Here is a 26,826-nt window from a genome sequence, read left to right on the forward strand (position 1 = left end):
AGATAACTATTTCCATAATCACACTTGAAGGATAATACGTTAAACATTAGATAAAAAAAAAAACTAATGATAAATAAACTGATTAATGTTCTGTTTTTGAGAAACGTTGAGCTGAAGAGCATTCCCGCTAGCCTGGTCAAATACAGAAAAAAATATCAGAAATGATTAATGACTGTGAAATTTCAAAAGGGGAAAAAGCAGATTATGTATTTTTTTAAAGTTTTCTATAGCTGTATAAATTTTTATGCATTCCACTAAAACTACTCAAGCTCCGTAGAAGAAACCTGAACAAAAAAATTTAAGATTTAAATCTATTCATTTAAAATTAAACAAACAAGTGAAAAACGCTTGAAGGAGCATGTAATGGTTATTACCATTTTTACTTAAAATATTGTAGATTAAATTAAATTTAATTAATAATTAACTACCTATTAAAAATTAGCATCAAAAATTTTTTGCACATTAAAATTGTAATACAATTTTATAAATTTTTTAAAATATCTATTTCAGTGCAATTCTGAGGATGAATATTGCAAGTAAGTTTAATTTCTGCTACATAAAATTAACTCTGCATTTCTAAATTGAATTACTTTTGAGTTGAAAATTAAAATGAGATTTTTCTGTCTAGTTTAGATGATGGAATTGTTTGAAAATATTGTTTAAATTTTATTGATTGTTCATATATTTTTGTAAATTTAATTATTAATATAAGCTTTGCATTAGTACTTAATTACATTACATCTTTAATGGCATAACATTTTTCTAAACGACATAATTCATATGCTATTTATAAATGTTATTGCCATAAAAACAATATCCCCAGTATCTTAACCTGAAACTGCATAATACTATCAAACAAAATGTTCATTTGATTTACAACATGAAATTTTCTTCTTCATTTTTGACGAAAATTAATTATTTTTCTTTTACATTAAATAAAGCGATTTTTAGTTCAATAATAATGCATTGATTGAGGGTGCATTACTTATAACAAATCATTACACATTTGCAGGCATTTTTTAAAATATTCATTTTATGAAAAAACCTCTTTTGTTACCTGGAAGTTCCATCATTGTACAGAAATAATGATTTTAAAAATTTCCAGTCTTTTTAATTGCATTTTGTTCAATTTAAATTAAACCTTTTTTCCATTAGTTATCTTTTTTTAAAAAAAAAAGGTTTATTTTACTATTTATATATTTTTAAATCATAGAAAAATCTAAGGTTTAGAAATATTTCACTACAAATATAAAATATTTTTGTTTTTACATACATGAAAGAATGACCACTGAGAATTTAACAGCATGGGTACCACTCTAAAATATTTTAAAACTGAACTTATTTTTTGACCAATTAACACAATCCGACGTATGTAACCGGAATCTTCAGAAATTTATAGATTATTGACTCGAAAAAGTATCTTTCTATGATAATGGCACATATATTAAATCAAGGATTTGATTTTTTTTCTAAAACTTTTTTCATTTTATAAATAAATTTTTTTACAGCAATCAAGATAAAAAATAACAGCTAACTCCATAAATTTTTTTACACCAATCACTGAATAATAAACTACTAATTTTTTCATTATGCTATTCATATCTCTATATATTGCTTCAGCCTTATTTTAACGTTAGTTAGCATTTCAAAATATTGGAGGTAAAATGAAAACCGAAGGAAATTTAGACACAACAATAGTACACATTTTGTCTAAGCAAGCAAGCACTGAAGCATTATTTATAGAACCTCATTTTTTGCATAACTTTTATGTTATTGAATACTTGTGTAATAGAAGCATCAATCCCATTTTTTCATTTTGGTGGGATATCATTACTTGATTATTTTGCAACAAATATGAAAAATAACAATGTTTTCTTTAAAATGTATTATTTTATTTTTAACAGAAAATATTTACTATATTTTTAAGAAAAAAAGGATATTAATTCATGAAATTTAGTTAATTGATTTTTTCTCAAGACTGAAGAGAGGCACCCTTGTAAATAGCAACGCCATAGCCATCTTAGTTAAACTATATACCAAACTTTGATATGTCACATGACGTCAAAAGGTATTAGCTGTACATAGTAGTCTACTTTTAAAAAAAAAACTGAAAAAGAAATAATGTAAGTACTCTATTTTTATATTCTATGAATTATTCTATACAACTTAGTTCCATAAATTGTTCTAAACAAACTTTACAAACCATTGGGGAAAAAAAAAAAAACTTAGGTGTATTAAATGCTGTTATAAATGTCACTTATCTCTTATAAGTTTCTTAGGATAAGTCATACCCATCTTAGAGTATCTTTAAATAATATTCAACTGCAATGCTATTTTTATTGCATATTTTATTTTTACATTATAAGTAAATAACCATAGTATCTTCAACAAAACAATTTGAAAGAAACAAAAAAGTAAATTCTATCTGAAAAAAAAATTTAGTCACATTTACAACAATATTAACATACCTATCTGTTCTCTGTTCCATAACCTTAACTTTTTTTTTATTTTTAGGACAAGTCATATCTATCTTAGAGTTTCCTTTCGTAAATTTCGACTTACAAGCCATATATACCAACCTCAATACAAAGTAAGTTATTTGAATGAAATCTATAACTATGCATATAGTTTTTTTTTTTAAACAAGCTAATTTATTAATAATAACCTCTCATCATCTCCAGCTACAGATATTATTATTATCTACGCTTTGGATGCAAAACACAGTATCAATTACTCAACTCATTCAAATATTAAAAGAATGAAATCTTTTGCATCTTTAAATTTCACCCAAAATATGTGCAGTTCCTGGATTTATTAAAAAAGTAAAAATGTTAGTAGAATGAAAAATAATAAATTATTTTTCAACAGGAAAAGTTAAAAATTTGCAACAATTTAATTTTAACATTTGTAGAGAATCTATGCAAAAGTACTATTTCTTTTAAGATTTGAAAATATCATCAGGGATCTGTCTAGGTTTTTCTGACAGGTAGCTATTTTGTGAAAATTTAGACATAATTTGTGAAAAATTAAAAATTATATTTAAAAATATGGATTTATCGTTTCTTAAAGGATACAAAAATTTAAAAAAAAAAAAAAAGTATTTTGTGAAACTACCGTTTTACCTAAAATTGAATTTGGGAAGGTAACGCTAAACGGTAGTAAATTCAGCCTGGACAGACCAGTGATTTTACATATAACTTGCTATACTGACTTTGTCAGTGGAGCTTTGAAACAAAATGAATGATATTCTGCTTATTAAGTTATTGTCAATTGACGTAAGAGCTATATTTATTGCTGTTTGTGGCTTTTTTGAAAAAGGCTATAACTCCTAATCAAAGTTGCCGTTTATTGCTATGATGGATAAAATATAACAGAACATTTAATAACTTTTCATCTACAGAACCAATTATCATGTACTTATTACTTAAAACCATAAAATGCTATCTTAATGGTTTGAATGTATAAAATGCTAACTAAATTAATTTGAGCAGATATTTAAAATTATAAAATGTATTTTCACTGAATTAACATGCTTTTCTCATTTTTATTAGATTTGGATGACTGTCAAAACAAATGGGGGTAGCTGCAAAATTTGGTTCCCTCAATTACAATTTTTGGTTACTTTGCCATATATTTCGAATGTTTCAACGTGTTAAGCTTAAAATATTTTTATGAAAAATGTAATTCTTTTAAATAGTCAAAAATTTTTTTGAACTTTAAAGTCTAAAAATTTTTACATTTTGAGCACAATTTTAAATGATTAAACTATAAATTGTAGTTTATTTTTAGCAAAATTGAGCAGTTTCTGGTAATGAAGTTTTTCCAAAAAAATTATGCATTTTACTCCTTTTTTCTGTAAAACTATTAAATTGATTCCATTCAAATTCTTCGATTTTGCCAGTTAAAACTAATCCAAATATTATTGGAATCATATTTGAATTATATTTCATTTTTATATTTCGATAAGTGAATTTTGTAAATGTGTTCAAAAAGTTTTAAATTCTAAATAGCAATTCCAGAGAGATATGGCGAATACTCAAAATTTCAATCGATCTCCAAAACAATTATTAGGATTATTTTTAGAATACTCCTATGTTGAGGGTCAAGAATTAAAATCTGTCGAGGAAAAATGCATGCTTAATCAGATCTGTTATAACTTAAAATATCGTCTAGGCCAACCAATTAGCATATTTAAGGTAAGACTTTCGAAAGATTAAGAATGTATTTTAGACTGAGATAATCTGATTATTAAATAAAAATTATTAAAGTATTCTGACTTTTTTTTCACACACTATAAATACAGAGGATCTTAGTGGACATGAAGGTGTATAAATAGCTATAGAAATATGATTGTCAAAAATAACCTTTTTTTTAAACCAACGTGAAGTAATATTGGATGCTTTGGAGCAGTATTACATCAAATGTTTTGCAAAAAACATGAATGAAGCAAGCACAAACGAAAGTTCATAAATTTATATAATATAGTTTGACCTGTGATTGAATTCTAACTGTGTACAGCAAGATCGGTTAATATCCTGATTTCGGATGTATCTTTTCTGTTCATAAGTCAAAGTTTCAGGATTCATTTAGTTTGTCCAATATACACAAGACCACATTGGCACAAAATTTGATAAATACCCCAGCTATTAATATCAGCAATAGGGTTTTTAAGATGCTGTCTTGTGGGCCATAGTTTGCCCATCCCTGCCCCATACTATGCATTAATAGCTTGGCTATTTATCGAATTTGTGTCAATGTGGTATTTAGTATATTGGACAAACTAAATAAACCTTTAAACTTTGACTTAAAGAACAAGAAAGATATGTCTAAAATAATACACTAACCAATCTTCTCTCACTATACTCAGTTGGAATTCAAATCACAAGTTTTCTTCTACTAAAATCACTCAACACTACTTTTCATCTTCATATTTCTGCGAACACAAAATCTCAAAAAACTTTTGGCATGCATTCATAACCTATTGTAACTAGTTTTAACTCTTTGTCGCCACCTCATTTTTGGCATAATTATTTTGAAAAATATTGATTCATACCACAAGGATGAGTTTTGTAAAAAAGCTGATAATAGAAATTCAAAAACGTTATGTGAAAAAACAATTTTTAAATAATAAAAAATAAAAAAAAAATACCTGAAATATAAGCAAAGGAAAAGTGCATGTAAAAAGCATTTATACAAAAAAAAGTTATCACAATTTGAATAAATATATCAATGCAAGATTTTAATTTGTTTATTTAAATTGTATGATTATGAATTTTAAGGCATGTTTTTAAAACCACAAGAAAACAAATTTTAATTTTTTATAGCGTTAATATGAATCTGGATGCTTCTTTTTAAAACTGCTTGAATACGAATTCCGTTGTACATTCAGTGAGTCATTTGAACATTAATTATAATAGTGGGTTTTAAATCGAATGAATACAAAAAACAATAGTTGATATAAAATAAAAAAAATGCGAAACACAATCTTAAATTGCACAAATAGGAATCGTGATGTATCTATCTATTCTCTCAACAGTCACGACAGGAAAGTCATGTAATTTTGACCGCGGTTACATTAAGTGGACAGGACCAGAACTGGTATTTCTCTTATCTAAATTTCTACACCACAACAATCGAGAGGACTTTCAGTCAAGACAGATTTAATGTGCACCTCGCTGCATGTACACCAAGAATATAATGGTTATATAAAATAGTTTTAGAATCCTTACCAAAGAAAAAATATACATATATATTGCGTACATATGTATTAAGTATACATAAGAATTGTTAAAAGGGGACAGTGAAATTTGAAAATGAACTTTATTCTTAATGCCTACTTTTGATGCTTCATTTCCGTTACAGATATGCAAAATATCCCAAGTAAAAAAAGATAAAGTAATTGAAATGCAACAATCTTTTTTCACAATTAAGATTTAGAGTTTAATATTACATGAAATGAATTTTTAAACATGTTTACATGAGAAAATTGAATTAAAAGTTTCATAAAAAAAAACTGACGTAAAATATTTTTCACATTCAGAATTTGCAATTCCTACCAAAGATTGTAAAATCATTTCATGTTATATTTCTTCTAGAATGTGACTAAAATTTATATAAAACAAAACGCAGTTTTGGGAATACTATTGCTTATTTAAATACATTTAAAAATTTTTTAATTAATATTCACAAAAATTTTTATACTTTGTACCTTAAGTCTCTTATATAAATACAGAAAACTGACAAAGGAAGTTTAGTTAATATAAAAAGAGTAAAAAATAATGCTATTTTTAAAGTATAACCCCAATGGAAGTGGAAGAACATACTGTAATTTGTTCTGTATAAAAGTGCGACAAAACTAGTATATAAGGTATTAGTACCAGAGATGCCAATTGCTTCGGACACTCCAAATTAATTTTTTAAAAAAAAACGGTAAATGACAACAAAGTAAATTTTGCCAATATTTGACTATTTTTGCTTGTTTTTTAAATTGTATAGCATGACAAAAGTACTATAAAGTGGTGAATTATATAAGCCTACGAATTATTTAGAGATAAAAATCTACTAAATTAAATTTATTAAACCAAGAATCACAATTGATAAACTACTACTTTAAAATATATGCTTGCTGTCCAGAGCAAGTTGGCATCTCTGTAGTACTAGGATAGTATATACAAAACTAGTACTAGGATAAAACTGAAAATTATCTCTAATACTTAACAGCACAATTTAAGTTATTAAGAGTACATTTCAGTTTTGCTTGATAAATTAGCATTAATGCCACTTATACTCAATAATGAACTATTGTTAAGAATATTTTTAAACTAATTTTAATTTGCATTAATAAAAAAATATAACTGTCTTTATATGCAAGGGTAAACTTTAATATGCCACTTTTACTGCAATTAACCTAAATAATAAATTCGTGTTAATATTTTTTAAGCTTATAAGTTAATTTGCATCATTGTAAAAAAAAAAAAATGTACCTGTCTTTATTATTGATAAGGATTCTAAAACTTCATATTGGAGTGATATCCTGTAAGCAGTTGATAAAAACACAAAATCACCTTCACTTCTGAATTTTTTTCTTAATCATCTTTGTTTTGGTCTTTTACAGAGTGTGGAACTATTCAGTTACGTAGGGGGTTACATGGGGATGTGGCTTGGACTAAGTCTTGTCTCAGTCTGTGATTTTGTAGAATCTATTTGCCTTTTAATTTATCATCCTGTAATCAAAAGGATAAAAAAATAAATAAATAAAAAATATTTTGTTTTTATAAATGATGTTTATTGTTTAGTTTTTTTAGCCGAATATATACAGTTTGAAACAAAAGTACAATACCTTTCATGTTAAAAGTTGAATATCTGCTTCAGATATTAACACAACACATTTTTAATAACATTTATTAGTAGAATGTAAGTAAACATGCGTTTTTGTTGTGTAAAACAAAAGCAATTCGTCTGATTTAGAGATATTTTGGAATATAGACATAAAATATACATTTTTGGAAATATACACATAAAATAGTATAAAAGGGAGATTTAAAAATTGCTTAAGATCAAATTCAGTTATTAAATATTACACATACATTCTTCTTTACGGATGGTGTTTTCAATATAAATATAAACAATAACAATGTGGAGCTCAGCACCTGCTCTAGTTTCGGTTAGAAAGTTTGTAACTGCTTATTCTGCGAGGCGATATTTTCAAACGTATAATTTTGTTTTCAATAAAAGAAGTAAATTAGATAATTTCTGAGCTCAAATCTGCCGTATTTCATAAGATATTAATGTTATTAAGTAATTCTGGTGAGTTTGAAGTGAAAATTTGTTAAAGAAGGTGACATGTTTGCATTTGAATAATTCGCATTTTTTGCAGTCCTGGTTTGGCCTCTTTCCATTTGTTTATTACTGTTTGTTCTTGTTGCAAGCTGTGCACCATCTAATGTTTGTGTTAGCACCTTTAGCAATGTAAACACAAGTATTGTTATTACTGTAAACACAAGTAATAAATAATCTAACACCACGTTTGCAAGAATCTCAAAACACAATGATCACATTGTGAGCTAGATGGCTTTAAAATACACCGGATACAGTAACCCAGAATTATAGGTGGTATGGAGCTTGCAGCGTTCCCTAGTGTAGAAAACACCATCCGTAGCGGAAAAAAAAGATAAATGACTTGATATTTACTTTAAAATTGTGGTAAATTGCAATCCAAATGAATCAGAATTTTCACAATCCAGAAGAATTTAGAAACTATGCTGTGCACAATTAACACTAAGTTGCATACACACACTGCAGAAATTTAAAAACTATCAAGAATAGTTTAATACGAATTGAACGACATAGTGTGAAGAGAAAATTTAGAAAAACAAGTACAACTTTTGATATAACTTTGGGAACTTTGATTGACTTTGGAAACAGATATCAAGTAGGTAAGGAAATGCTATAATAGTATGAGCTTTTCAGTTTTAAATAAACACCTTTGGAGATACTGTAAAAAATTTATAAATTGAATATACTTATGGAACTGAACATCTGTTTAAAAAATATTTTCTTTCTTTCAATGAACCATTTGCAAATAAAGATCTAACAACTGGCAAAATTCTATAAATTAAGTCTAATAAATATCTAATGCTAGCTTAAAAAAAAGTACAAATAAGAGGTATGACCAGTGTTTTCACTACAGCGCGAGAACGCGAGAATCTCGCATATTTTTTTCTTTTCTCGCATTAAAAAATGATTACCGCGAGAAATTCGCGCATTCTATAAACCAATTTCAAAATTCGCGAATTTCTCGCATTTTGAAAAAAATTTCTCATTGCGCCATTTAGAATAAAATCCGTTTCACTTTTCTTCCTGGATCTTTCATTATTTTCAACATCTGCCCCATTATCTAGCTTCCCTGTTTACCAGTATTGTTAAAATCTTTAAGAACTACAGAACACCATCCCTCCGAACCTCTTTCAGAACGCATTTCTCTGCAACCACGTGTTTACTGTAGGTAAGGTTTCTTCATGTAAGACGTTAAAATTTTTTGCGCATTAATGCAAGATGGACAAATACCTTGTAAAGGCAATATCTTCTACTCCGAAACGGACAAATGAAAATGAAACAAATGTGGGTAGAAACGATCAAAACGAAATAAATACGCATTTGAGTTACCTAATGAGAATAGCTGATGAAAAAGTAGATATAGAACATTTTCCATATGATGATGCAGCAAAAATATTCAATACTTTAAAGATTAGAAGATATTAAAAATTTATTATAATTAAAGAAATGATTTTTTTCATGTCTCTTTGTGTTTTTGCTTTTTAATTTTTAGAAATCTCACTTAGCTTTTTGAAATCTCACCCTGTTTTTGAGAAAGGGTGAGAAATTCTCACCCATTTTTTTTCTGCGATGAAAACACTGTATGACGAAAATTATCCTTATATTTAAAGATTTATAAATTTTAATTTACTTTACAATGGTTAAAAATACATTATAAAAAGAAGAATCAACCTTCAAATTTTCCTAGTTTCACTTATCAAGTACCTATACAAAATGCGATAAAAACTCATTGAAACCGAGTTAAGTCTATTATAGTAGAATGAATCACCAATATAATTTACAATTGAAAAAAATTGGTTCTGAGCTTAATTTAGAGGTTATATCAAATCTGTGTTCCAAATTTCATTGTCAATAGTAAAAACTAGTTTTGAAAATTGAATACAGATATATTACACAAAAAAAAAAAAAAGCTTTAGAAACATTACAACTTTGAAGAATCTATCTGAATCTTAATACTAAAAAATAAATTTTCAACCTTTATGGAAACTATCTTGGCAATAAAAGAATAAAAATTAGTTGTAAACAAAATAATTCAAAAGGAGCCAGTTTTTTTTTTTAAAACTTATTTCGATGATAGTTCATTGCTCATAAGTAAAATGAATATATACAATATCCAATAGATGGTTACAGTTTCACAGTAACATATCAAATATGAATAAAATAAATATAAAAAATATACTTCAAACATATCATTAAAATGTAAAATACGAAGTCAAATCAAAACATATTCTTGTCAAAACTGCGATTAGTCATCTACCATCTGATTCAAATTTTCAATCATATTGAAATCCACTTCTTCTAAGATATTGAGATCCTAAAATTACGACAAAAAAAAAAAAAAACTATTACTATTGCATAAATTATATATACATTCCATGAAAGTAATATTGTCAATATTGTCCATCAAAATAGACCCAATTGGTAAAAAAACTATCTAACATTGGCAATTTTTATTTTTCAATGAAGTGAACAACCAAAATTCTTTACAGGGGTCTGTCTAGACATTTTGTGAAAAGTCCGGTTTTTGTGAAATTGTGAAAAAATTACTCACGTTCTTTCAACCAGGGTCCACTTTTATGAACTTGTGCAAATAGGGTCCGGTTATTGCAAAAAACTTTTTCAATGAGTTTTTAAATTGTAAATAGATACAAGATTATGCTCGGCACTGTAAAATTATAATTAAAAAAATTAAATTTTCAAAAATAAACAGCAATTGCTGCTTCGAAATTAGAGATGCAACATACAAATATTTGGTATTTAGCCTATACTGCTGAACGCAGAATATTCATTTCGGACGAATAATGGAAGAATCGTCTGCCAAAGACAAAACTTGATTTGTTTACATCCATCTTTCTGTCTTCTGCCCTGGGAAGGGTTTATTTGATTATCAAAACAATAATGAAGATAAACAGATTTGTGAAAGGGTCCGATTAAAAGAAAAATCATTTTGTGAATGGTCCGTTTTTGAGTTAAAATATTTTGTGAAGGAAAGGTTTTTATGAAAAGATATTTTGTGAAGAGCCCGTTAAGGGACCCAAATTTCTTCTAAACAGACCCCTGCTTTATATCATAAACAGGAACTACAACTTGATGGCATAATTCTTTTTTATTTCCTTCATTTAAAACAATTTTGTAGTATTAGGCAATCATTTAAAAAGTGTTTCTCAAGAAAATTTTCAGCATAGATCTGGTAGGCTAAAGGCAGTATTACATTTAATAATCTGCAACAAGGTATCTATAATAAAGAATAATCAGCAAACATTCATCAAACACCAAAAAATTAAAAATTCTCCACTTACCTTGTTAGCATTTTTTTTTTAAATAAAATATATTAACACAATTGATTTGATTTAGCAAATCAGGATTTGATAAGAGAAAGAGTCAGTAACTTAATTGTTTAAATAAAGTATTTAAATAGATCAGAAATTGAAAAAAAAAATTAAATTTAATATAAAAATGTACATTGTTAGACATAGCATGCATAAGATATGAATAGGTATTAATATCGATTGCACTAAAATTAAAGTGAGTGGTGAAAAACTAAAATTATTTTGTACTGAAAATTTCTCATTTCGCACAATTAATACAAATCTCCAGACTTAAATAAAATGAAATACTTTTAATGAACACATAATTTCAATTATAAAACTTCCTGCAAACAATTACATTTTACACAAATATTGCAATGCTCTTAAAATATCTATTTTAGCAAAATTTGCTTGAAAAATCATCAATTTTTTAAAAAAACTGTTTTAATTTTTATGAAACTTTATATAGATTATTATACATACCAGCATGCTTAAAAGACAAGTGTATGGCATAATTGTAGGAAAAGAGTTGCTGTGCAAAGAAAAGAGAGAAATGATATCAATCTCTGTCAGATTGCCCTGCAGGTTAGGATTGAGAAATTTTGACCTTTTTCAATTTTTTTTTTTTAATGAGTAATACTAAAAAATTTTCTGCAATGTTGAAAGATATTGACCACGGAGAAAAAATAAAGAATTTTGACAATGTTTTATTTATAATGAGTAATACTAAAAACTTTTCCACAGTGACAAATTTACTGCGAACAGTGTTCGCCTATATTACACATAATAATATATTAATTCTATAAGGGCAGATAAATTGTTACTATTATTTATATTAGAAACTAAATCACAATACCACAGCATAGTTGACTCTACACAATTTTTTAGAATAAATAAGGTAAGTGAATATAAGGTTCTAAAACTCTTTGACGTGTGACTTTAAAAATATGTGAATATGAATTGTAACATGTTTGTATTGTAATTCCTGAGCAGGTATTGATAAATCTGTTAGGAAGTTTCATTCATACATCATGCAGATATGAATAGAAAAACTAATATTAATTAAATGTTACTCAAAATTAAATGTTATTAATATTAAAAACTAAATCACAATACCACAGGTACAGTCCTCACACTGCTTGCAGTTGATTCTACGCAATTTTTTGGAATAAATAAATAAGGTAGTTGAAGATAAGGTTCTAAAACTTTTTGATGAAACTTTAAAAATGTGTGAATATGAATTGTAACATGTTTGTATTGTAATTTATGAGCTGCTATTGATGACTCTTGTTATTCTAAAATCTGTTGAGAGGTTTCATTTATACATCATGCAGATATGAGTATCAAAAAGTTAAAATTAAGAATAGTAACTGTTTATTTTATTTAAATAAATTTATTTTGAAATGAGTGGTCTTATAAATACAGTGTCAGCAAAAATCCTGACATAATTTTTAAGCTGTTGCTTACAGCGCTTAGCATAACAACTGAAATTCTGGTTCATCAGTTGTACAAGCTGTAAGCAACAACAGGTTAAATTTATAATATTAAATGAAGAAAACTGCTTTATAATTAAATCAATATGTTTAATATCACTGAAAAAGAAAACTCATATGAATACAGTATACAATATCCATCATAATTTTGAAATGGAATACATATTTATTGTTTAATATTTGAACAAAGATTTCACAATTAAAAACTTTAGAATAACCATGACAGAAATTTATGAATAATCATAACAGAAAGTAATTTTTATCCCANAAAAAAAAAAAAAAAAAAAAAAAAAAAAAAAAAAAAAAAAAAAAAAATATTTTCCATTAATTGTTCAAACTATTTTTTCTAAAAGTAACATTTTAAGCTTATTTTATTTTCTAAACTTCTGTATGAAAACAAATTTGTTAAAATTAATGATCAATATTATAAAATATAACGTGTAGTAGAAATTGACCACCTAGTTATAGTTAGTTTTTAGAGAATTTTTTTTGACTACTACTATATATCCTGATACAAGACCGAAAGTTATCATACGAAACCTTATAAACTCATAGTTTTTATCAAAATTCTGAAAACCAAATTGAGCAGAGCTTTATCAAATTCTAATTAGCAACAACAGGTGGTAAGAATTGACAGGCTAAAATTAGCAATGGAATTTTCAGAAATCTGAAACAGGTTTACTAAAAAGCATTCTGAAATTACACCTCAAGTTTCAACATTATTCAAATATAAGTGATTATAAAAACAAAATATTTCTATAATATATGAATAAATATTTAAAGACATTAAAGCAATTTTGTTTTAAATCTAGTTCAAAATTCAACATAGTCAGCTGCATACCCTAAAGAGGAAAAAGCACAAATTTGGGTTGTATAATATAAAACATTTTATGCCGAAAAGGCGTGATGATTATTGAGGAATCCACCCTTTAATCTAGATTACTCAATATTGTCATAAAATTTTTTATAGTACTTTGGCACTTAAAAAATAACCAATATCACTTAGTTAATATTCCCTTATACCAAATATAATAAAAATTTGTAATTGATTTCAAGATTTTCTTAATAAAGTAATTTTAATGTAGAGTTTCAATAATTAAATATCGACCTTACAAGATTTGTTACTGCACTTACCTAAGCGTATGAGCTCTGAATTCATCATCATAAAACTTTGATAACATAAAATTGTTAATTCAATTATTTTACAGAATGACTGAATTCCCAAAAAAACTTTAAATAATGAATCCTGTGATTAAGGATATATGCCTAAACAATGAACATAACTTGTAGATGGTCCCTAAATTTGAACTATTAAATTTGATGATTTCAACTAGCATTATTAGTTAGATCACAAATTCAAGTTTTTCAATTCGTTGAATCTATTTTTTAAAAATCCAAAATTACATTCTTAGAAAGTGGGATGTTCTGAATGCACACAAAAATCAGGAATATCATGACAAAAATCTAAAAATCAAGACAGAATATTTTTCATCAGGAAAATCAGTGACAAACCCTGAAAATAGGAATATTTTAACCTGCAAATGACCATTATTTATTTTCAATGAATGCTTGCAGAACTATTGTAATTGCATAAAGTCTTGTTGCATAACATAAGATGCAATTCTGCTCTGCTTGCAGAATAAAAATTACCTAACTTTTTAAAAAAAGTGTTTTTTAAAACATGAAACATTTTTATATGATCAATAAAAAAGCTTATTATTTTAAAAGTCAATATTAATTACAAGTCAAATAATTTATTCATAAATGGACACAAAATCATAAATTATAATCTAAATGAATTATAATAAACAAGTTTCTAAAGTGAGCTATGCCATTAATAAGAACATAAGAGAAATCTTATTTCAATTATAATAACAATCTTTATAAAAAGTTTTATATTATAAGTAAACAGATTTAAGCAAAATTTTACCATATGAGCAAAAAGTACTCAATGGTTAATTAATTTATTAAACATTTTAAAAAGCAATTTTATTGTCATACTTCAAAGAAAATTGGTAAAAAAATAAGTAAAATGGTAATTAAATTTTAAAAACATAGAAAATAAGTTTTGATAATCATAAAAACACATATTCTTTAGTGTTATAAGTAATCAGTAAATTAAAAACAAAATTAATAATTTTTGTAACTATCTATAGGATCACCAAAAATATATTAAAAATTCATTGCAATCAAACTGAACTTTTATTTTTTAAAGAAAAAGATACATAGCCTAAATTTTAGAATCGACTTTCTATGACTTTGCATTGCAACTTTATTGCCTGCAATGCGAAATGAAAAGTTACACTGTATTTCATAGCACTATAGGCATTTAAAGACTACAGGTCACCAATACGTATTATAGTTAAAATAATTAACATTGTTTATTAAAATAGTTGAAATTATCTTGTTATTAAAAACTATTCCTTGAATAAATAAAATCATAGTTATAATTTTCAAGCTCAACTTGTTAAAGAATGTTAAAAATTGGAAGATTATTTGTCAATTAGAAATCTATTGAAGAGTGAATTAGTTTAGATCTGAAAACATGGATGAAAAAGAATTATTTTAAGTTACTTTGGATAGAACAAATCTTGATATACATTAACTACATTTAAATAAGTATAAAACATGGATCCAGCTTAAATTTGTTTTCTGCCTGCAAACTATTTTACCTACATTTGATAAAAATTTACAATTTTATAGTATCATGCCATTTTTAAATATGTTTAGTCTATTTTATTTTTAGTAAATTTTAAAATACAATTTACACTTATACCCCTTACCCCAGTGAAAAAATCTTATCCAAATTCTCGCTAAACAATTCTGTCAGAAAGATTTTTCGTTGGGAAGCAAAAAATTCAGATTTTTATTTTTCATGCAAAAATTTTTGACAGATTTTATCTTTTCCTCAGAGTTATATTCAAAAGATGCTTCCTCACGAATCAGCGTGGAACAAAATGCTATTGATTTTTCTATTCTCATTAAAGAATAATGAAAAACAAAAAAGAGTAATGAAGTAAAAAATTTTAATCTTCTTTTCGGCAGATATTTTCGTTAAAAGTTTTTGATACAGTTATTACTATTGATTTCCACATAGTTTTTTAAAAGTCCGATATTTTCAATGCCATATTATTTGTTACAACAACTGAGTCTCGAAATGAAAACACGCATTTAGTAACCCTTTTTTGATTTGCATGATTTCCTCCTCGATATTTTCCCCCCGCCAGTTACTGTTAAGGATCCCATGATTTTTAAATTTTATTTTAATGTGATGATGATTTACAAAATGTGAGAAACGAAATAATTAGTGTTGTGGGATCGAGTCACAAGCTTAATTCCTGATCCTAATCATTACATCGTCCCCAATATGCTAGGATCAGGAATTAAGGTAAAGCTTGTGACTCGACTTCACAAGTGTGTCTTCCCCCGAAAAAAATGCGAGAATATCATCTATAATATAGAATATAAAAAAATATTACACATTTAATTTTAAAAAAATTTTTTATCCGAATTTTTCTTCTTCTTTTTTTTGAAGTTGACCCTCTGTTATTTTAATTTAGTAACATGTATATTTGTTATTTTTAAAAGTATCATGCAGAAAGAAATAAGTATTAGAGAGGTAATAGCAGAAAGAACGAAAAAAATCCGTCACAGCCCCCCTTTCATTATTTCTTAGTAAATAGCCTTCATTATTAATAAAATAAGACTTTAAAAATTGTTCTTATTAATAATATGGCATAAAAATATTTTATACTTCAATAATTTTTTCAAAAGAATAAAAATTCAATTAAATTATTGATTTAAAATTTTTTTATTTAAATTAATAAAAGGATGAACGGATATATACGTATTTATAATAATTTACATGCATATTTCTCAAATTAAAAACCTTCAGTATCAATAAAATCAAACATTTAAAAATATCATGTCTTAAATGTATTTATTAATTAAATTGTATAAAAATATTAATAAAATTTTTAAAAAAAATTAAGATTGTTTTAAATAAAGGCTTTTAGAAAAACACAGTTGATTTAAACATTAATATCTCTTGAAAATTTTAAAAAATTCAAGTGATTTAAAATATGCAAACCCTATCTTCAGCTTCTAATATTTTTTTATTATTAATTTGTATTTAAAGTTTAAAGAGGGAAGATACCTGGCCACAAAAAAAAGTGAGATGATGAGTAACGACAACAGCTCTGTGCTCCAATCCGGAGCAAAGAATATGCTATGTAATGCGATCTAAAGTTTGGTTATAATTTTACCTACGAAGTTCCTTCTTTTTGCATTTACTCTAAAATTTTTTGACATAATTAACATGCTATAAAGAATAAGGGAAATCACTGATCTTCAGTACAATGAAAAATATTAAAAATGAGTGGCAAAATGTTGTTCATCTCCATGTTTTTTGTATTTTATTTTAACTTACGGAATCTTAATATTCATAACTCCTAGACCCACAGTAGTGCTTTAGATAATACAAAGTTTTTCTTTATATCCACTATGCAAAATCACGTGATCAAAAACTATTTTTAAAGTTCGCCTTCAAATAAATTGGATAATTTTATTTACAGTTATTTAAAGGCAGAAGAATTTATCAATATACTTTGACACTATCAATTTATATAAGCGAAAAATGTGAGTTTGCACTTGTTACTGGACCCAAAGGGAAAAAAATCCCTACAAGGTTTTTAAAATAACACTGACAGCAATTGTCATCTTGTACTTGAGTATTTTTGCAAACTACACTGCACAAAGGACCACTTAATGATAATTTTTTTGAGCTCATTCCTTCATTATTTCATGTGTTTAGCTCAGACATTAATTACTATACTAATGGGATATAACTTTTACTAACGGGAAAAAACTTTTTTAAAAAATGGTGAAGGACATTTAAAAATTAAAAACAAGCTGGCAAATTTCTACATTTGATAATCCAAGATATACAGAATAAAACCAGAAAAAGTAAGCAACTTGGAATAACATAAATCAGCATATTTTTAACTGATTTTAAAATTTACCAACACAATTTTATAAATTACAAATTTACGTAGAACTGCAAAATAAGTTTTTAAACATAAAAATTGTTCATTATTTAACGAATGCCTAAAAGTTTCACAATATTAAAGAAAACTTTATTTTTTAAATCTTTTTTTCATAAATTCGTTAATTAAGTTATTACTGGCTAAAGATTTGTAGAAATATGAATTAATTTTTAAAAATAATTTTTTTCCCCAGGGTAATTTAAATAAAATAAATGATTCTGAAAGAAAGCTAAAATGACAAAAGACCAATAAAAACTGATATTTAAAAATAGCATTTCTGACCAGAAGAATTAGTAATGATATCATGGAGTGAATTGGCAAAATATGTGATTAGTTATTTAAACAATTAAAGCACTTTATAATGAAATTCTGTGCAATTATTGGAATGACAAACTATATTACTATAATAAATCTTTGAATTCCAGAATTTGAATAAAAATTCTGGAATTCAAGGATTTTCCGGTTTCCAGAGAGAGAGAGAGAGAGAGAATAGTACCACCCCGTGAAAAAGAACAAAAATTATTTAACACTTACAGCTTTATTTTCTTCAGCCTGTTTCGTGACAGCTTCTTTTAACATTATAATCTCTTCATGATTGGCCATCACTTCTTTTTCCAGTTGGTCATTTTGAGATCGAACATTTTCTAATAAAGCATTCAATGCTTTTTTGTGTGCGGATTTGCAAATGCATCTATAGTCTCTGACATCTTCATTAGGATTTCCAGATGGTCTCCTGTGGGAATCGAAAAATTAAAGAAAGATATGTATGTTACATAACAGTCAGTTAATTGGTGAATAAAGTTTTCTTTAAGCATAATCAGAAATATAAACATAACACATAAAATGAAACTTAAAGCTTTAAACATTAAGCAAAAATAAATAAATAAAAAGTACATATATATATATATATATAAAATATATAAAGCAATTTAAAAATGAACAAATGTCAACTTCCCAAACCAAATAACAGAAAGCACAATAATCAGAAATATAGTTTTACAAAATTCAAATCAGGTCAATTTTAAGGTGTATATTACTACTTAATCCTATAAAGGAATGAAATATTAATTAAATTATGCATGAATTTATTATGAAATAAAACCAAGCAACTTTTAGGTAAACAAGCTAAATTAAAAATTATACAACATTGACATTTTATACTTAATTGCAAAATTAAATTTATTTATTTGGAATCTCAAGTTTTTGGTTACATTAGAATTAAACCCTTACTGCCCTTTTAGCATCTTGCATTTGAAACACTAAAAATTTCTGTTCGCAGCTTTTCAGATTTGAGTTTATGTTCTTTTGCTTTCCTTTAAGAAGAGAAGATTAAGTTTCAGTTCTTAGACTTGGGCAGAAATCAGTATGAATTTTTCTAACCAAATTGAAAACTCTTGTGGAAGTAGAATGGCTGTGTGAAACAAACTATAGAGCCCAAACTAAAAGAGATGGTAGAATAATTAAGCAGAAGGTTTAATAAACATTATAAAAATTTCGATTTACAAATTTTCAATTACTTTAATTAGCAAGGGTCTGTCAAGGTTTTACTGAGAGGTACCTATTTTGTGAAAGTTAGACATAATTTGTGAAAAATTAAAAATTATATTAAAAAATCAACACAAAAAATATGGATTTATCGTTTCTTACGGAATACAAAAATAAAATTTTAAGAAAAAGTATTTTGTGAAACTACTGTTTTTCCTAAAGTTTAATTTGTGAAACTACCTTTTTTCCTTAAGTTAAATTTGTGAGGGTACCGCTAAACGGATACTCGGCTGGTCAGATCCCTAATTAGTTACTACCCTTATTTTCTAATCTACTTTTCATCTCTGTAAGTGTAAAGTATTAAAAGTCAAAACAAGGGCAATAAACTCCTCAACAATAAAGGTTTGCCATAGGAATTTAGCAATTTTTCAAATTTTAAATAATTTTTAATTATCCTTCTCATTTGAATGGAAACAACCCAAAAATACATTTGAGCTATGTATTCCATTCACCAAAGTATGTGCTCAAATTAAGGGAAATGTATTTCAATTTATATAACAAGTTAGTTTAGCCGAAGGGTATAACAAGATAATTTTGATTCTACTGCTTAGAAATTTTTGCTTAAATGACAATTTACGAAAATTGATCTTAGCTTGTTTGGGAGAGATGTTTAAAGAATTTAATTTTTTCATGGGCTTGGCTTTAGCCATTGTTAGAAAATCAAGCTGAAATTATTCGATGCTGCAATAACAAAATTTTTTTCAATTTTGAAGTTTGCCCACCCGAAAAAATTAGTAGGGCAAGAAGATCTCCACTCACTAGCTTGCCATTAATTAATGAATACTTAAGGCAGATGAGTCTCGTAAAACGTCATATTTCAAATCAAATTACCCCCCCCCCCCAGNCCCCCCCCCCCCAGAATTAACAGTTAGCTGCAAAATTTGGGGAAAATACAAGGACAGAACTTCTTGAATGATTTATTCAGAATTTCTATAAATGGGCCTCCACTAACATATTTTAACCTTGAAAAACGGCATTTTAGTGCCGAAAGGCAGCGATATGCTGTTATAAAGGGAACATTTCTCATAAATTTTTAATTTTAATTATATGTAGATATTGAAGCCATTGTAATATTATAACAACCCAACATAATTTTTTGAATAAATATATTTTCCTTTTTTCACATCATGTTATACTTTTGGCCTCCAAAAAGTTCTTTATACTTAATCTGCCAACATTTTTCTAATTTTTCATGAAAATAGTGGCCTAAAGTTAAAATTTCAAGACCTAAATCTGTTTTTTCCCCCTTCTGTAATAATAAGTAGAACTTAGGTTAGTTGTCAAAACAAATAAATTAGAAAATAACAGTTATTTCCTAGCCTAATTCAAGCCTCTAGTGGTATTTATCAACCAGAGCATCTAATAAAATTTATAAATCCTTAATACTATTTAAAAACAATATAATAGCAAAAATAGTGGATATTTCTTACTAAAATTCTTATAATTATTATTTAATTATAATAAATTAATTACTGATTAAATAAAATCATAGTTATTTTTACTCAAACTATTACTATTCAAACATTCCAATAAATTTTAGTCTAGTTTGAAACATATTACTTTAAAAACATCCCCTTTATCAATGAAATCATCCTTCATAATCAATGGAATCAGACTTAAAGAAATCACCTCTTTAAAAATATGTTTATTTATTATAGTATTGTATAAAAAATATTTTACATTTAATTTAATATTTTTTAAAGATAAATCTATTGATTTCAGGAGTCTGTCTAGGTTTCTCTGTGAGGTACCTATTTTGTGAAAATTTTGACATAATTAGTGAAAATTAGGAATTATTTTGAAAAATCAACACAAAAATATGGTTAATCGTTTCTTACGGGATACAAAATTAAAATTTTAAGAAAAAGTATTTTGGGAAACTACCGTTTTTCCTAAAATTGAATTTGTGAAGGTACTGCTATACGGTAGTAAATTTGGCCTCGACAGACTCCAGGATTAAAACTAATAATTGGAAGGAAAAAATAACACTTCATATAAATGAGTTAATTTATTTTAATGATTTAATTTGTGATTTTAATCATGTTTAAATCCTGCTAACTCAATGAAAAAATATATGATAGTACAGTGTTTTCATCATAGAAAAAAAATGGGTGAGAATTTCTCAACCTTTCTCAAAATCAGAGTGAAATTTCAAAAAGTTAAGTGAGATTTCCAAAAAACTAAAAAAAAAACACAGACACAAACATTTCTTTAATTATAATACATTTTTAACATCTTCTATTTTTTAAAGCATTGAATATTTTTGCTGCATCATCATAGAAGATTTTGCTTTTACAAGGTATTTGTCCATCTTACATTAGCGCATAAAAAATTTGAACGTCTTACACAAGAAAACCTTACCTACTGTAAATACGTAGTTGCAGAGAAATGTGTACCGAAAGGGGTTCTGTGGTTCGGAAGGGTAGTGTGCTGTTGTTCGAAAAGGTTCTAAACAATACTGGTAAATAGGGAAGCTAGATAATGGGGCAGATGGTGAAAATAATGAAAGATCCAGGAAGAAAAGCGAAACAGAGTTTATTCTAAATAGCGTAATGCAAGGTTTTTCCAAAATGCGAGAAATTCACGAATTTTGAAATTGATTTATAGTATGGGCGAATTTCTCTCGGTAATCATTTTTTAATGGGAGAAAAGAAAAAAATATGCGAGATTCTTGAGCTGTAATGAAAACACTAATAGTATAAAGCAAACAAATAAAAAGTAGTTTAGCAGTGTAATTCTTTAACATAGGTTTTAAATTCAGGGATGAGATTAGCCAAAAGGCAAAAAAGCTGAATTTCCACGATAGTAAATTTTACGCAAGCGCAACCCTTTAACAATAAATTCCGGACAGTTTAGGGTAATAAATAATGTGTTGACATAGAATTGTATACTAATCTATTATTATATAAATGATTACATTGACTTAACATTTAGTGAAAAAAAAATTACCAATTGAAAAAATAAAGCTGGAAATTATATTTTTCCTCAGTTCACATAAGAGACAATTATTACTTGAAAAACTACCTGGTTTAGCAAATTAAACCAATGAGAATATACATTAATATTTCATTTCTTTTAATAAATACTGTTATGTGATTTATAGCAAATATATCAGTAATATTACTTTTTAAATATACAGGGAAAAAAAACTTTAACAATGGACCGAATCATTATGTTCATATTATAGTCTAATCTAACTAGAGCCCTTTGAAACATATCAACAGTGAAGTAGAAATATATAGTAACTCCTTAACATACAAAAATTGCCATTTTAGTTTGAGAAATTACATGACAATCAGCAACTGCTTTGATAATTGTTTTTTACTTGATAAGAATTTTGCATTTTATAGCATAAATAACAGCAATTATAAATAAAATTTTGATGATGAGTTAATTAACTCTTCTTCCAAAAAAATAAATAAATAAAATTAAATCCCTTTTTAAGTGATTGCTTTTGTTTGCTATATCTTTTATGTTTGCTATATTTAGTCGTTAGTCCATCTTCAAACATCTTGTGACAAATCCTATTTTTTCTTCTCTGCAAGCACAGAATGTAAGTTTTGAATATATTCCCTTCCAGTTTCTCTGATGTTGTAACACTTACATATACTAATAATCATCATTAGAAAAACAGTCACCTTTATAGTAACTAATTTTTAAAAAAATGTACTTCTTACAAGAATCGCGATAGTTGATCCTAAAATTGCATGAATATGAATAACAATTATGGATTTTGAAATCACATGAATATGAAACTAGATATACGATTTTGAAAACGAGAAAATACAAACTGGGATATAGAATTTTTAAAACGAGTAAATTAAAATCACAATTCATAATTTTTGGATCGCGTAAATACGAATCACGAAGCAAAATTTTTAGATTGCATAAAGAAGAATTATGATGCATAATTTTTAGAATGCATGAATGCGAATCCCAATGCCTTATTTTAAAATCACGTATAAAAACGAAAATTAATGTTTGATATTATAAACCGCATGAGCAAATCAATACATTGAATTTTAAACTTGCGTGAATATGAATTGCTACATGGGTTTTTAAAAAGGCATAAATATGAATCACAATATTGTATTTTTTAATCTTGTAAATAAGAATTGCAACATACAATATTCAAATCGCGTGAATAAGAATCGCAACACGCAAATATGAAGAGCTATGTTTGATATTAAAATTGTGTGAATAAGAAACGAGATATTAGCAGATTCCAGGCTTGGGATCTCTAAAAGGCTTGCCAGAAGCAGCGTCTTTTGAACTATGAAAGTCCGATGTATCTGGAGGGCGGGTAAAAAGTTCGGAAAATCTTATCTGCTGCGTGTAAAAGGGGAAAAAATAGCTAAAATAAGTAAAAATGAGAAAGATTGGTAGTCATGTAGTTTGAATTTTCTGTTTCTCTTTGAAAATCGGTGGATTTTCTGAAAAAGCGGAATACTTATAAAAAAAAAAAATTTTGATAAAAAAGCTGAAATTCAAGAGATAAAAGTGAAAAAAGCGGAAATCAGCTAAAAAGCGGAAAAATCTCATCCCTGTAAATTGGTAATACACATTTTGTTTGCAAACATAAATTTTATAATGATATTTTACATAATCTTTAGGAAAAGTTAAATAAGGTTTTACCAAACAGTTTATTTACACCCAACCTTGGTTAAAAAATTCTTTTATAAATTTTGAATAAATTTTCTGTATTTTTTTTGGGGGGGAATTAAATATTGCTACAAAACTGAAACAGAAACAACCCCTCATCTCCTTAACACTTGTCCTCCTTATACTCTGTAGTGTTAAAATGTTGACTTAGATACCCTGTAGTGAAGATTCACAAAAATTCTCAATAAAAAAGTTTAAAAAACTTTAAGAAAATAAACAACATTTTAGCATTCCATGTGAAGAATGACATTAACAAGGCACATATGATTTTCTAATTGAGTAATAAAATAATTTAATATTCACCAGTTAATAGTTATTAATGATTTTTAAAAATTTGAAAACTTACCAAGCTTTAACATCTTCTGAAATTTTAGATTCTTTATTTAGATCATCCAGTGTTTTGAGCTTCTCATAAATATCTTGATCATTACAAAGTTCATCAAGATCAATTTTGATTGAATTCTCCAACTGTCTTGAAAACTGCTCATAAGTTTCTTTCAATAATTCAGGATCTTCATTATAAATTTCTGAATAGTGTTTTGTTTTGAAATTTTTAAACCTAAAATGCAATGTTGTAACCATAACATATTCAAGAAAACTGGCATATATAGTGCATCATATAAATATTACTTGTAAAAATGATCAAATAAAATCAAAAGCTGTAAATTTTGAAATTGTAGCCAACACTTTTGGAAAAATTAATAGAACTGATTTAAGTTTTTTCAACAATGCTCTAAGGTTAAATGTAGAAAAAAGTTTTGGTATATGCAAAAAGGGCATAATTAGTCTAATAACATTTATATTTTTGCTCTCACACGAAAATTAAAATCTTAATAAATAAAAAAGATATTATAAAGGTAACTGGATGTATTGTACAAAATATAGATGCTGAGTGAATATCAAAAACAAAATAAATTAATAAATAAATAAAGTAATAAAATAAAAAACAAAATAAATAGCACACAATTTTTCAAACACACTTTTAAATTTTAATAGATGTAAGATTGTTAGTTTTAGTGGGATATTTCTGTATTGTGATCTGTCGCGTCAACTACAATCATCAAGGCAATTTAAACTTGCAATTTTTAAAAAAAAATATGTCTGGCTAAGAGTAATACTTTTCGAGTTAGTCCCTTTCTGTTAGGTTTTTTTTTCCTTCCAAGGCGGTTATTCTGCCGCAGATCCCGATACGGAAATATTCCCTGTTACGTAGTGAAACATACTGTTCATTGAATCGTTTTAACCTATTTCAGATCAAAAATTTCCAGATTCCATTTTTTTTTTGTAAAACTCAGTCGATTAATTGGTGCGAAAAAACGTAAAAAAAATTTGTGCATTTGAATTCACTCTACAGATATACAATATATTTAATACCAATTTAAAATTTCAAAACGAATGATTTCTATTCGTGAACACACGTTACTTACTCGATTTTTCTTAAAAATCTGCGAAGAAGTTCAGAAGTAGCCTCTTTAAAACTATCAACAAAATATGTACTTGAATCAACAGATTCAGAGCATGTACCTTCACTAAGTTTTTTGGCAGAAGTCATTTTTGAAGTGATGACACTGTAATATATTCAAAGAAAAGATGGAAATCTGCTATCTATACAATTTCAAAAAATTTAAACGTCAAAACAATCGCCGCGAACCGCGAAGTAAATGAAATTTTGCTACCTACTTCTGCCCGCTTTTGGAAATTCTATCTTTTTTTCTAAAGGGATAATCTCACTGCAAGCAGAAAACATTACGAGAACAAGAACGCCGTCCTATGGATGGGTGATCGTGTAAAGCTAAGGGTGGTGTCGCTAGTGGTAAAATTGCTCTTTCAAGACTTCCGGGTTACTGCTTCCGATATATTTTTACGCCGCAGATTGAAAAAACGCGACATCATATCTTTTGCAGTATTTCACGTGTACCGAGCTCTTTCTTTCAGCCTTTAAACTTCAGTATTATAATATTAATATTTTAATCATTAGAATATTTTCTAATTAGGCTATCTTAAAAAGATATTTTTGGCGACATTTTATTCAAATGTAGCCAAATAAGGGATAAAATACAAAACATGGCAAACCTTAAGAATTATTCACAATGAGATATTAAGTTTCCAAAATTTGTTTTGGTCTTACGACCTCTGAGAATCAATACATTTCTGAAAGCTCTTATGAATGGTACAATTATGTTTAGATTTGAACCCAAATTACAATAACAAAACTGCATAGAATATTAGGCTTGTTCACACATCGCCTCGTAGTCATAACATAAGCGGAGGGATACACCGGAAATTTTCTAAATGTCTTCCGCTTTAAGGACACTTGTTATTGTTTACCACCCATCCATCCCTCTGTATGTTCCATTTTCTTAATATTTTCCTTTTTACTGAATAAAAATATTTTTTGAAATTTCCGTGATACTTTTATTTAGAACTATGCTTAATGTAGTTTTTAGTTCCATATAGTTTTCCAACTTAAAAGATTTTAATCTATAAAGAGAGAAACTAACGTACTTCCTCCCTCTATGGCTCTCCACACGACTCCTTTTCACACGATTTTTTCGCTTATGAAAACATCACATTTACATAAAATTTAATTAAAAATTTGCATAAAATTACATTTGTAAAAAAAAATTTTATTAATAAAAATGAAGAGAGGGAAAGAAGAATGACCAGAGGATGAATACGCCATCTCCCCAGATGGCGTATTCGAGAAGTACGATCGCCTATTGACGAATTGTTCTAAGAAATTTTTTCCCTTGAAAAAAAATTACGGAAAAGTGAGAAAAAACCATTCTTACTACAATTTCTTAAGGGCTTCTGGCTTTTCCTGGGGGAGTCACTTCTAACTTTTCCGGTTTTACACACAAAAAGTGGTGTTCGTTACTTTATGAGTGTTATTATGCATATTATCTCCACCGCACACAAGTATTACGCGTAATCGGT

General features: G+C 26.8%; 2 protein-coding genes across 7 annotated transcripts in view; one reads left to right on the forward strand and one right to left on the reverse strand.

The window, feature by feature from the left end:
• LOC107437484 (uncharacterized) overlaps positions 1-7,278 on the forward strand; it is a 98,234-nt gene extending 90,956 nt beyond the window's left edge. For 4 of the 5 annotated variants that reach the window (XM_043046922.2, XM_071185386.1, XM_043046924.2 and 1 more), the window contains exons 13-15: positions 511-536; positions 2,515-2,590; positions 7,115-7,278. In XM_043046922.2, the coding sequence (XP_042902856.1) occupies positions 511-536; positions 2,515-2,590; positions 7,115-7,249 (237 nt within the window). In that variant the 3' untranslated portion in view covers positions 7,250-7,278. Of the gene's footprint in view, positions 1-510; positions 537-2,514; positions 2,591-3,551; positions 3,688-7,114 lie in introns of those variants that run through there. The other variant, XM_071185387.1, reaches the window with a different exon arrangement.
• LOC107437488 (polyamine-modulated factor 1) lies at positions 7,066-25,557 on the reverse strand. 2 transcript variants are annotated; one of them, XR_001583253.3, is made up of 5 exons: positions 25,317-25,555; positions 24,236-24,448; positions 18,217-18,415; positions 10,016-10,150; positions 7,066-7,223 (listed from the first exon to the last, which is right to left on the reverse strand). XR_001583253.3 is itself a non-coding variant. In XM_016049506.3 (4 exons), exons 1-4 carry the CDS (start codon positions 25,439-25,441, stop codon positions 10,082-10,084), a joined length of 606 nt encoding a protein of 201 aa, XP_015904992.1. In that variant the 5' UTR covers positions 25,442-25,557; the 3' UTR covers positions 7,264-10,081. The 2 variants fall into 2 exon arrangements, 1 of the variants encoding a protein (XP_015904992.1); XM_016049506.3 differs by lacking the exon at positions 7,066-7,223 and having other exon boundaries at positions 7,264-10,150; positions 25,317-25,557.
• Positions 25,558-26,826: the final 1,269 nt, after the last annotated feature.

Source organism: Parasteatoda tepidariorum, chromosome 9 (genome assembly GCF_043381705.1).
Source record: "Parasteatoda tepidariorum isolate YZ-2023 chromosome 9, CAS_Ptep_4.0, whole genome shotgun sequence".
NCBI lineage: Eukaryota > Metazoa > Arthropoda > Arachnida > Araneae > Theridiidae > Parasteatoda > Parasteatoda tepidariorum.